The sequence below is a fragment of the Podarcis raffonei genome, chromosome 3 (assembly GCF_027172205.1).
Source record: "Podarcis raffonei isolate rPodRaf1 chromosome 3, rPodRaf1.pri, whole genome shotgun sequence".
In the NCBI taxonomy this organism is placed as follows: domain Eukaryota; kingdom Metazoa; phylum Chordata; class Lepidosauria; order Squamata; family Lacertidae; genus Podarcis; species Podarcis raffonei.
The window spans coordinates 105254475-105267817 of NC_070604.1; the positions used below are offsets into that span (position 1 = coordinate 105254475).

General features: G+C 45.4%; 1 protein-coding gene across 1 annotated transcript in view; it reads left to right on the top strand.

Annotated features, from left to right (window-relative positions):
* TTC7A (tetratricopeptide repeat domain 7A) overlaps positions 1 to 13343 on the top strand; it is a 183632-nt gene that overhangs the window by 37268 nt on the left and 133021 nt on the right. The window contains exons 9-10 of the mRNA XM_053383388.1: positions 9944 to 10081; positions 11444 to 11527. Coding sequence (XP_053239363.1) covers positions 9944 to 10081; positions 11444 to 11527 — 222 coding nt within the window. The remainder of the gene's footprint in view (positions 1 to 9943; positions 10082 to 11443; positions 11528 to 13343) is intronic.

The following is a 13343-nucleotide window of genomic DNA, read 5'->3' on the forward strand; positions in this document are numbered from 1 at the left end:
GGCTGTTTTTTGGACTACAGGCCCATCATCCCTAGCTAGCAGGACCAGCGGTCAGGGATGATGGGAACTGTAGTCCAAAAACAGCTGGAGGCCCAAGTTTAGGAAACATTGCTCTAAGGAGCTTTCACTGTGCTTCAAGTATGGGAATAATTATCTGAAGGTAAAAGTTGGAAAGCTGATAGCTAATTATAGGTGTGCCTTGGCCTGGGTTTTTATAAAACATCTGTTTAACAATCCACCAATAATTCATGATTCCTGCTCAGTGTCTATTCCTGATGAACCCAAGTGCAGGTAGATTAAGAGCTGACCTTAAAACTTTCCTGGGCCTGTTTTAGTCACCCTCCCTCTTCAACAGGATTTCTAGTGCTGCTGAATATAAGCCAGAGCTGTCTCTAAGCTGGGAAAGGAATATTTCTCTGTCAGCATTTTTCTCCCAGAACCCTCATCCCTGAGCATTTTTATTTTGAAATTCTTTCATTTACACAATGAAGATCTGTCCCTCAGTTTTGATGCAGTTCATAAGCCTGTCACCCAAGCCATTATCGCTGTAATTTGGTTTGGGTTTTTTTAATGGCAAGAGAACGTGTTCCCCTCAGTGTGGCATCTCCCAGTCATGTTGTAGATTAACAAAACACACCACAAGTGGTGCAGCGTAATTTGGCTTGCCCTCTCTCTCTCTCTCTCTCTCTCTCTCTCTCTCTCTCTCTCTCTTCCCTCAGCTGAACTGGAAAACAGACTGCCTGTAGCCAAGACTAATAAACAGTGTGCCCAATGTAACAGAGTTTGGGAATCATTTATCACCGTCTTACTATTGAGTTAAATGGCCAGATGGGATTTGACCTGGAAAAAAGTCTGAGAAAGAGGGAAGGTGGTGGAAGCAGAACTGCAAAAAATTCTATTGCCTTTTGCTTGAGTAAGAACAGGAAGAAGAGGCCTGCTGGATCAGGCCAAAGCCCATTTAGTGCAGGTGGGAATCTCCACATATGATCCCCAGCAACGGGTGCATACTGCCTCCATCAAAAGAAGCAGAACATCACCATCTTGGTTAGCCGCCATTGATAGTTTTATTCTCCCTAAATTTGTCTACTCCTCTTCTAAAGCCATCCAAGATGGTAGCCCTCACTACTTCTTGTGGGAACAAATTCTGTAGTTTAACTATGCTCTGTGTGAAGAAGTACTTTTTTCCCCAGTGCTATTTTTTTAGAGAAAGAGGTGTCGGAGCTCACCATGAGCTCACCTTGTTCTCTTAGAAAAGCAATGGAGCCCACCTGAGAGGTGCCAGAACTGAGCTCTGGCAAGCTCTGACTGAAAAAAAGCCCTCCATCTTACTTCATGTCTCCTCTTACCTTTTCTCCAAACTAGGAAGTCCCAAATGTTGTAACATTTCCCCATAGTGGAATTGCTCCACCCCCTTGATTATTTTGGTCACCCCCTTTTGTTGTACCATTTGCAGCCCCGCAATAGCCTTCCAGAGGTGTACACAGTATTCCAAGAGTGGTTTGCGCCAGAGATTTGTATAAAGGCATGAGGATATTTTGGCAGTTTTATTTTTGATTCCTTTCTTACAATCCTTAGCATGGAATCCCATCTTTAACAGTGCTCCCCACCAGTTTCTGCGGGACAGATGTTGAGCTAATTGGCCTGTAGTTTCCACACTCCCAATTCTTCTTAGTTTGGTTTTTTTGTTTTTAATGCTCCATTCTCTTTGTTGGCTCTGTTGGGTTAGTTGGGTAGAATTCTACAAACTAACAATGTCTTCCCTTTTTCGGCTGTGGATCATTATGCAGCCAAAACAAGACTGGAATCTGCATGCATCTCAACAAGCTTTGGGAAACTCAAGGGCAAAAGATTCCTGCATTGCTGGGGGTTGGGCTAGATCAGGCATAGGCAAACTCGGCCCTCCAGATGTTTTGGGACTACAACTCCCATCATCCGTGACCACTGGTCCTGTTAGCTAGGGATGATGGGAGTTGTAGTCCCAAAACATCTGGAGGGCCGAGTTTGCCTGTGCAAGGACTAGATGACCGTTGGGGTCCCTTCCATCTCTACAGTTCTATGCTTTGCAGAAATACAAAAAAATATTTCAGGTTGAGGGGAGACCCTAAAGGTGTGCATAAAGCAGAGACAGACCTATGAGGACTGAGCACGCTCAGTGTGCACTGAATGCTGACTGACTCGGTATATGAATAAGTGTTTAAAACTAGAGGTGTGTGTGTGTGGAACAGAGTGTTCTGGAAGAGAAGAAAATGGTTGAAACCCTGAACAGGCAAAATTCTCCCTGCAAAATTGTTGCAGTCCCTATTTGCTAACACTCCTATTAAAATAGGAGTGTTGTTGTTTAGTCGTGTCCGACTCTTCGTGACCCCATGGACCAGAGCACGGCAGGCACTCCTGTCTTCCACTGCCTCCCACAGTTTGGTCAGGCTCATGTTTGTAGCTTGGAGAACACTGTCCAGCCATCTAGTCCTCTGTCGTCCCCTTCTCCTTGTGCCCTCCATCTTTCCCAACATCAGGGTCTTTTCCAGGGAGTCTTCTCTTCTCATGAGGTGGCCAAAGTATTGGAGCCTCAGCTTCAGGATGTGTCCTTCCAGTGAGCACTCAGGGCTGATTTCCTTAAGAATGGATGCGTTTGATCTTCTTGCAGTCCATGGTACTCTCCAGAGTCTCCTCCAGAACCATAATTCAAAAGCATCAGTTCTTTGGCGATCAGCCTTCTTTATGGTCCAGCTCTCACTTCCATACATCACTACTGGGAAAACCATAGCTTTAACTATACGGACCTTTGTGGGCAAGGTGATGTCTCTGCTTTTTAAGATGCTAAAATAGGAGTAGATGCTATTTTAAAGAAAGTTCAGCTGCAGCTCCGCTCCCTCATTCCACCCAAGGAACTACAACAAATGCTTTTACTTCACTTCTGTAGAACAGGGGAAAGGAGGCTGGTTTTTGTTGGGCAGGGGAGGGAAATGTTGGAGGAGGAAACACGCCCCCCCGGTGCCACACATGCCTAGTGCAAACAAGATGTAGGGTGCAGGTTGGTGGCTAGGAAGGGGACAATAAAATAGCCTGAGCCTACCCTGGTGAGAACACTGTCTTCCAAGAACTTATGTATTTGGTTATAATTGATAAATGCTTATCAATTTCAGAGCAGAGAGTAAACGTATGCTCCCGTTACCTCTCTCATCTGTTCCCCTCACAGCCCGTCTCCTCACAGCTCCAAATGTCACGTTCCCACCCGTGGTTCTCTGCCTGTCACTCTTTCTCACTCCACCCAACATCCCATCCCACTTCCACGCTGTCAATCATCACTTCACTCACTCTTATGTCACAGTGCCCTTTAGTTCTGTGCTCTGAATGAGCTCATTCGGCTTACGTCACCGCCCCCCTCCGTGTGTTGAATCGGACAACCGAGCGCATGGTTAAACTACAGAGTTTGCTACCACAGGATTTGGTGATGGTCATAGACTCACAGGATGATTGTAGAATCATATTTTGAAGGTGCTAGAGGGTGCTCGGTGGTCTGCCTTGCTGGCTTCCTTCTTATCCGCCTTGGGGGGCCCGGGAAGGATTTTTCATTTTTGTCTGCCGTCGGTTAGAATTTGCAACTCTGCTCCAAGCTGGAGGCACCATATGGTGATTCTGCCAAGCTACCATCTCTGCATAACGTTTCTGTATGTAGAGCACTCGCATAATTGCTTTGAAAGGTCACCCTGTGAGTATGGAATATAATTTTGGAAGCAGTCCAGTGACGTATTCCTGAAATATATGCATATTTGTGTTTTTTCTAAACGGGTTCTCCTGTGAGCGTCCCTGCATGCAGCTCAGACTGTGTGTTCATCTAGCCTAGCATTGTGTCTTCTGATGGGCAGCTGCTCTCCAGGGTCCTAGAGAAACACGTCTCCCCACCAGTGATCCTTTTTTAGCTGGAGGTGTCAGGGGCTGAACGGGGGACAATCTGCATCTAAGGCATGTGCCCTTGCCTCTGAGCTACATGGTCACCACGCTCACAGAGGGTTCTTGTGCTTGGGCCCTGCTTGTGGATTTGTCACAGGCATCTGGTTGGCCCCATTGTAAGAACAGAAGGCTGGACTAGATAGGTCATCAGCCTGATCTCCCAGGGTCTTCTTTTGTTCTTGTAAGCACCAGAAAAGGAATCTCAAATAGTCCCGGGCACAAAGTTTAAGAATTGGCAAATTCATATGTCACTCTAGTGATATGTGACCTTATAGGCAAGGTGTTACTGTGAAGTTCCGCTAAATAAATAAGTTTCAGACAACTCCAGCCATGAGGAAAACCTCATAGTTGTACAACATAGTTGTAGCGCTCAGCTACATTAGTCAAAATGCAGTGATTTGAATGTGTTATAAACATGCAACACCGGATAACGTCAGAGAGCACAAAACCTTTCTACAGCATTTTTACATAGGGTTGTGGGGTTAATTAAAGTATTGTTATAACAATTTAATTTCTGACTTATTTATAGCCCCCCCCCCATGTGTAGATCCATCCACCCTCCAACCTTCTTAAGTGATTATGGTCAAAAGAAGAAACACTATTTGTGCAAGTGATATTTAAATTGTATTTTTATGTTGTGAACCGCCCTGAGATCTAGGGATGAAGGGCGGTATACAAATATAATGATAATAATAATAATAATAATAATAATAATAATAATAAGCCATGCCCCTTCTGCATTTGATTTATGGCACCATTGCCTGTGCTTGGATCATATAGGAAGCACTTCCTTTTTATTGTAGCACTAACAGGCGGTATTTGTAGTTACATGTATTCCTGTCCCCTTTTTTCGTAAGCCCAAATCTTGCAGTAATGTACTAGTTTGGGTGAATATTCTATCTGTGCTAAGGCATCACTTTAAAATTCCTAGTTTGGCCCACTGACAAATGCCCGAAATAGCTGACTCTGATGCTAAGCTGATTACTGGCTTTCAGAATATGTGGGGGCTTGTTCGGCGCAGCTATTTTTCACAACTAAACGCGGCTGCAGAGCTACTGATGCAGAAACTTTTTAATAGCGTGGTATGCAATGTGTGGAAAGGTTTAATTGACAGCAAGGTTGATTATGCACATCCTTCCACAAACCTCTGCCTTTCCCCAGTGCTCTTTTTAAATCTTCCTTTTCAAAGAACGCCCCGTGACAAAGTGCTGTTGATTATGGCCCGCAGAAGATCAAACCCCCAGAAAAAAAAGCTTTCCTTCATTCAATAGATTTTACTTTCCTCTTGTATTAGGGCATAAAGAATAGCCACACCTCTGGGAACAGTTGAGGAGTGAGCGTATGAATTGGCACTGAATCCATTTCCTGCTCATCTCTCTCTACTCAGAGTGAATTGACAAGTTCAAAAGACTTTTTTTGGGGGGGGGACACACGCTCACCCACCAGCGATAGAGCATCTATTTTACATGCCCCTGGGTTCAGTCCTTTGCATCTCTAGGTAAGTCTGAGAGAAACTACTCTCTGAAACTCTGGCAAACCGCTGCCAGTCAGGATAGTTAATGGATCGGAAATCTGATTTTTGTTTGACTCCACCTCCCATAGTTCCTGGCTGTTGTCCATGCTGGCTGGGACTGATGGGAGTTATAGTCCAACAGCCTTTGGAGCACACAGTTTCTCCATCTCTAGACAAAGCTGGGTAGGAGTGAAGCAGCTTCGTTTGTCATCCACCCCTAGCTGCAAGTGCAGGGATTTTACAGATTAATAATAATAATAAATAATAAATTTTTATTTATACCCCGTCCTTCCCGGTTCAAAAACCAGGCTCAGGGCGGCTAACAACAAATTTAAAACACTTAATTGTAAAAGCAGCATAAAATACAGTATAAAAACATGAATAACAATAAAATACAAAGTTCAAAAATCAGTTTGGGGGGAAATCCATCCAGTAAGCATTAGATAGTCACCAGGGCTAGCTGGCTGAATTAGCCCTACTTGAGCCAGCGAGGAGGTCAGGGGAGAATTAGCTATGGGGTCTCAGAGCGGGTAATCTTCATAAAAGGGGAGGGGGAGGGAAGAAAAGGGAAATAAAAGATCAGGTTGAATTCAAATAAAGGCCAGGCGGAATAGCTCTGTCTTACAGGCCTGACGGAAGGAGGTTAAATCCTGAAGGGCCCTAGTCTCATGGGACAGAGCATTCCACCAGGCTGGAGCCATCACTGAAAAGGCCCTGGCGGAAGATAGTCTGACTTCCTTAGGGCCCGGGACCTCTAAACTATGGTTATTCATGGACCATTAACTGAACCCATTTCTCAGTGTGCCCTTAGCTCATGCTGCTGTGATTTCATAGAATTGTAGAATTGGAAGGGACCTCAAGGGTCATCTAGTCCAACCCCCTGCAGTGCAGGAATCTCAACTAAGTTGGCCACCCAACCTCTGCTTAAAAACTTCTAAGGAAGGAGAGTCCACCACCTCCTGAGGGAGACCATTCCACTGTGGAACAGCTCTTACTGCCAGAAAGTTTTTCCTGATGTTTAGTCGGAATCTCCTTTCTTGTAACTTGAAGCCATTGGTTTGGGTCCTACCCTCCAGAGCAGGAGAAAACAAGCTTCTCCCCTCTTCCATGAGTCAGCCCTTGAGATATTCAAAGATGGCTATCGTATCTCCTCTCAGCCTCCTGTTTTCCAGGATAAACATACCCAGTTCCTTCAACCATTCCTCATAAGGCTTTCAGATGTTTGCCTTGGGGCATTGTAAGGAAAGAGTAGCAGAGAGGGAGTGCAACTCGTGCTTCTGTTTCTACTGCTGCTGAGACTTTTGCAAAATAAGAGGAGATTTGCATCTGAGGTCCAATGTGGTGTTGTGAGTAGGGTGTTGGACTGGGGAGACCTGGGTTAGAATCCTCCCACAGCCACAAATCTCAGTGGGAGGCAGTGGCATAGCGTGGGGGGTGCAGGGGGGCCAGCCGCACCAGGCGCAACATCTGGGGGGCACGCTCACACTCGCAGCTCTCTGTCCCTACCTGGGTTAGGGGGCGCAAATTACTTGCCTTGCCCCGGGGGCTGACAACCCACGCTACGCCACTGGTGGGTGGCCTTGGGCCTGTCATCCTCTCCCTTTCTCTTTCTAATCTACCTCATAGGGTGGTTGTGAGAATTACATGGGGAAACTATGTACTGTACCTTGAGTTCCTTGGAATAATAATAATAATAATAATAATAATAATAATAATAATAATAATTTATTTATACCCCGCCCATCTTGCTGGGCTTCCCCAGACACTCTGAGCGGCTTCCAACAAAATATTAAAATACAGTAATGCATCAAACATTAAAAGCTTCCCTAAACAGGGCTGCCTTCAGGTGTCTTCTAAAAGTCTGGTAGTTAGGTTGTTCTCTTTGACATCTGGTGGGAGGGTGTTCCAAGGGCAGGTGCCACTACCGAGTTCTGCCTGGTTCCCTGTAACTTGGCTTCTTGCAGTGAGGGAACCACCAGAAGGCCCTTGGCACTGGACCTCAGTGTCCTGGTAGAACAATGGGGATGGAGACGCTCCTTCAGATATACTAGACCGAGGTTGTTTAGGGCTTTAAAGGTCAGCACCAACACTTTGAATTGTGCTCGGAAACGTACTGGGCGCCAGTGTAGGTCTTTCAAGAATGACATATAAGTAAATTTTCCCTGTGGGCAGAAGTGTGTTCTCTCAGAGCAGGGACAAAACACCCCTACTCCCAACCCCTCATTTTTTTCATAAGATCAGGAAGTAGGAGAAGAATGAGTCAGCCCCATTTCCTCTGCCACCAGTGTTTTAGAGGTTCCAAAGCTTTGTTTAAATAGGTACTTTTGCTGTGGATCTCAGGGTTAGTTCCTTCCAGCTCCTCCCCAGAGTGACTGTTAACTCCAGCCTCACCTTGGGTGCTAAACACCCTGATAAAGTGTAAGCACCCAATGGCATTTCAAAAAAATCCACCCTAGAGCAGCAAGAATCTGATCATGGGGTTTTGACACACTTTTCCATGTGTTTAAAAAACCCACATGATCCAGTAGATCATACAGTGGTACCTCGGGTTAAGAACTTAATTTGTTCCAGAGGTCCGTTCTTAACCTGAAACTGTTCTTAAGCTGAGGTACCACTTTAGCTAATTGGGCCTCCTGCTGCCGCCGCGCGATTTCTGTTCTCATCCTGAGGTAAAGTTCTTAACCCAAGTTACTATTTCTGGGTTAACAGAGTCTGTAACCTGAAGCGTCTGTAACCTGAAGCGTCTGTAACCTGAAGCGTCTGTAACCTGAGGTACCACTGTATTGGATTATACAGTGATTCAGCTGATACCCCAGCTGCCTTTTTGTTCTCATTATGATCTATATTCCTGAGGGCAGATATTCCTGTCACAAGATCAATGAGGTAGTTAATGGAGAAAGAATGGTAAAACCAAGAATTAGCCTTATGATCGCCTTGTGTTTGCGCCCAACTAATAGTGGCTTGTCAAATCTCCCAAGACTGGCTTCAGCAGATGGCTGGAGAGTGAGGTCAATTCCAGGAGACTCCAAGCTAAACCTAGGAGAGGAGCTTACAGGAGGCCTGGGGAGAAGGAGCCGGATAAAACAATTAGGCTGTATTTCTTTGTTGCACTTCTGTTCATCAAGCTCGCTGGCTTGGACTTCCTCATGTGGCTCTGCAGTCCCAAGCAATGTTCTCCCTGCTCCTGCCTTAGATGGCTTTACAATTGGGGAACAACCAAATACATGGAGGTTTCAGTGGCTGTAGTCTACCCCAGAAACAAATGTGGGAGGGGGCTGTCGCTATCTTGTTCTGTATCAGACTTTCCAGAGGCATCTGGTTGGCCGCTCTGGGTACAGGATGGTGCTCTTATAGGTTCATAGCTGCCCTTTTTGGAACTAAATAAAAAAAAATTCCTTCCGGTAGCACCTTAGAGACCAACTATGTTTGTCATTGGTATGAGCTTTCGTGTGCATGCACACTTCTTCAGATACACGAAAGCTCATACCAATGACAAACTTAGTTGGTCTCTAAGGCGCAACTGGAAGGAATTTTTTACATTTTGTTTCGACTACAGCAGACCAACATGGCTACCTACCTGTATCTCTTTGGACCTGTTTGCACTCAAGGGTTTGCATAAAAGGTAAAGGTAAAGGGACCCCTGACCATTAGGTCCAGTCGTGGCTGACTCTGGGGATGCAGCGCTCATCTCGCTTTATTGGCCGAGGGAGCCGGCGTACAGCTTCCGGGTCATGTGGCCAGCACAACCAAGCCGCTTCTGGCGAACCAGAGCAGCGCACGGAAATGCCGTTTACCTTCCCGCCGGAGCGGTACCTATTTATGTACTTGCACTTTGACGTGCTTTCGAACTGCTAGGTTGGCAGGAACTGGAACCGAGCAACAGGAGCTCACCCCGTCGCAGGGATTCGAACTGCCGACCTTCTGATTGGCAAATCCTAGGCTCTCTGGTTTAACCCACAGCGCCACCCATGTCTCCAAGGGTTTGCATACGACCAGGCAAATAAGTATGTTTTAAGCAACATATTCCTTTGCAAGCCAACATTAACCTGAGGAGGACTCTCTGCAGCCATGCTGCAGTGCGAAACATCTTTTAAAAGTTGGGGAAAGTGGAGGAGTATTCTTTTGTTTTGCCTCGTTTTAAAAGGTTGCCGTCGTAAAGTTGCAGGCAGCTGAAGTAATTGGGCGCACCATTTTAAGTGCGGCCCCGGGCCTTGAAGCATTCTGGCACTGTGGGGCTCTTGTCATCTCTCGTTCTAGAGGTTTCCAAGAGATAATCTGAGGGAATCGTCTCCCAGCGTTTCTGTAAATGCATTCTGCCTTCCCAAATTAGCTTCCTGCGGATGAATGCAGGGGGCTGGATAGGGGCACTTTTGCTTGGACATGCAGTGCGTGGCTGGCGACCTTTCTGAGGTACACTTGGCTGTTTCCACTCGTTCCTGCTGTACCTGACCTCTCTTTCTATTCTGAATTCACTCCCAGGCAAACCAGGACGCAGTAATTAGCCGTGCCCCTGAGCAGAAAGACGACCGAGCCATCAGTCTCCAGGATGCGTCGGCGGTTTACGATCTTCTAACTATCACACTGGGCAGAAGAGGGCAGTATGTCATGCTTTCTGAGGTAACTACTCCTAGGTTTTCTTATGTCTTTTTTTTATCACCCCCAAAACAACAAGGCAGCACTCTACGTTCTTCCAAACACATACCAGCTTGCTTATAATGTTTGCTGAAGTGTATCCAAGTGGCACTACATCTAACTGAAACATTTATGGGTGTACACATGTTCTGCCTGGGGCCATGTGCAATACATCCCATGGCTCCAGAGGAGGGATACTCCTAAGGCCACCTTTCTTAACGCTGGCAGCATGGGAGCTGCGGCTTCTTCCCACAACGCAGCAGCGATACGGGGAGCGTAATTCACTTCTGAAATTTTGCTGTTGTGGGATGTGGGGATGGCTATCAGATGAGATGAGTGGGGCCTGCAACAAAACGTTGCACTGTATCCTCACCTAGCAGGAGAGTTCCTCCAGGTCGCACCATTCCATCCTCCCATTTTCCTACTCTCTCTTTAGAAAAGAAAACACAACTACAGTGGTACCTCGGGTTACAGATGCTTCAGGTTACAAACTCCGCTAACCCAGAAATAGTACCTTGGGTTAAGAACTTTGCTTCAGGATGAGAACAGAAATCGTGCAGCGGCAGCGGGAGGCCCCATTAGCTAAAGTGGTACCTCAGGTTAAGAACAGTTTCAGGTTAAGAACAGACCTCCAGAACGAATTCAGTTCTTAACCCGAGGTACCACTGTATGGAAAACGAGCGAGGTCCCAAGCAAAGAAGAATGTCAACTTAAACAGATGGAATTATGCCCAGCTTGCAGATCTAACATATAGAATAAGAGAACATGAAGAAGATACGTTTAAAAAAGATTGGAAATGGTTTACTGAATATGTGGGGGGAAATTGTGCACACTTGAAAATGCTGGCAGCAGTAAGATAAAGTCAACAGTGTAAATAAGTTTTGATGGATGTAACAATGGAATACTGAATGGTTTAGTTAATGTGAAATATGCAGGGATTCATGTTACGCAAAATGAACCATGGAAAGAGAAGAAGGGAAGTCATTGAGATTGTTTAAATGAATATTCTAAATTGTAAAACAGAAAATTTAATAAAAATTGTATAAACAAAAAAATTGGGGGGGGGGGACAACTTAACAGAACAAAACAGTGGGAAAGGCTCCACTGTTCTCCAAAACAGTGGGAAAGGCTAACAGCAGGCACCCAAGAGACTTTACTTGATCCCACCGAATCAGGCTGTCTCCTGTGCAACTAAAACCTGAACTATCCCAGATGGACATTTTTTTATCCCCACAGAAAGAAATAAAATCACATAGGTTCCCCCCCCCCAACCTTTTGGTAATGAATTCCACAAAAGTTGAGAATCTGCTAGTGGTGATACTTGTGCTTCCTTGTTTTTCTCCCCAGTGTTTGGAGAGAGCAATGAAACTTGCATTTGGTGAATTCCACCTATGGTATCAGCTGGCCCTTTCCATGGCAGCTTGTGGCAAGGTAAGGCACAAACACAAAGAACATTTACGTTCATGGAAAAGTTTCGATTATCTGTACTCAATTCTCCAAAGCAAATGGTAATTTGAACTACTGTTGTTGTTGTTGTTTACATCCCATCCTTTCCCCCAAATGGGTCCAATATGAGTATTATTGTACTATTATATTGATTAATAGGTGCATAAAGTATTATTCTAATCACAGTTTCTTCCAATGCTGAGCTCAGGTGCTTGAGTGTGTTAACTCTATTTTTCCCCCTTTCTAATTTAGATTTTCATTGTACTTCCAAAAACAATTACGTATTAACTTCAACTTTAATATTGTTTCCCTTTGGCATTTTGACTTCCCACGCTTCCCTCCATGATGTTTTTGTTCCCACCCTTCTTCCTGCTGCATTGTACACCATACATTCATCCAATACATATCGTCTATTACATTCGTTATCGGTTCGTTTCTGCTGCTCGTACTTCGAATCCTGCTCCCAGACTCCATTTGACTGTGGCATGTTGAGCACGTTAACTCTCAAAGCAAAATTGGGTTGCCCAAAGGGTGGCGCTGTGGGTTAAACCACAGAGCCTAGGACTTGCCGATCAGAAGGTTGGCGGTTCGAATCCCCGCGATGGGGTGAGCTCCCGTTGCTTGGTCCCTGCTCCTGCCAACCTAGCAGTTCAAAAGCACGTCAAAGTGCAAGTAGATAAATAGCTACCGCTCCGGTGGGAAGGTAAACGGCATTTCCATGCACTGCTCTGGTTCACCAAAAGCGGCTTAGTCATGCTGGCCACATGACCCGGAAGCTGTACGCCGGCTCCCTCGGCCAATAAAGCGAGATGAGCACCGCAGCCCCAGAGTTGGCCACGACTGGACCTAATGGCCAGGGGTCCCTTTACCTTTACCTTTATATAATTGGAGCACAGCCTTTCTTTGCTGAAGTACAAACATTTGTGAATTAAATAATCTTGGCTATGATATAAGGCAGCTTTTTATACTGCAAGGATGTCCTGGTCTCCTACCTAATCTTGTTAAATATTCTGGAAGCTAAATGGCATGATCTACGTGAATTGATCCAAGATCTGTAAATATTCTGTGTCTGATACTTTGAGCAGAAGCAATTTCTTTCTCCATCTGTGAAGTATTTCAGCCCTAGCACTGAATCTTTCCCAAAGGATTCCTGCTCTATCCTCTGCAATGCTGTCATCTCACTAATGGCAGGGACAGGACGTGTGGACTAGGGCTTTTATCATACTCTGCAGCTTGATGGCAGAGAGCCAGAGGGATGGGGGCAGGGAGGAAAGAGGATGCTATCTCTCCAGACCACCAAAGGCACTTGAGGTTTTCCAAGGCAGAAGATCTCTTTTCACCTGTCTCTCTGCCACAGCCAATTCCTGACCTCATTAGAAACATGAGCCCACATCCCGAGGTTTTACTTTCAGACTTGCAGCACCGGGAATAAATCTGTGACATGATGGAAACACAGCATGACAAGTGCTTCAATTGCCCCATAAATCTTCAAAATCTTTGAACCTAGTATCTTGTAAAGAGTAACCAGAGGATCAGCCCTTGCTCTCCTCTTGTGTCCTGGACCCTCTCTATCCATGATACCCCCACTCTGCTGTGGTTTATTTCTTATTTATTTATTGGGTTTATATACCGCCCTATACCAAGCAGGTCTCAGGGTGGTTCACAGAATAAAATCAAAATACAAAACCAGAAAATACATAATCAAAATAACAACAACAACCCTATAACCCTCTCCCCCCAAAAAAACACATTTTAAAAAGGCGTAGGTTGTCCAAGCTGAGCGTGGTAAAAACACCACCTT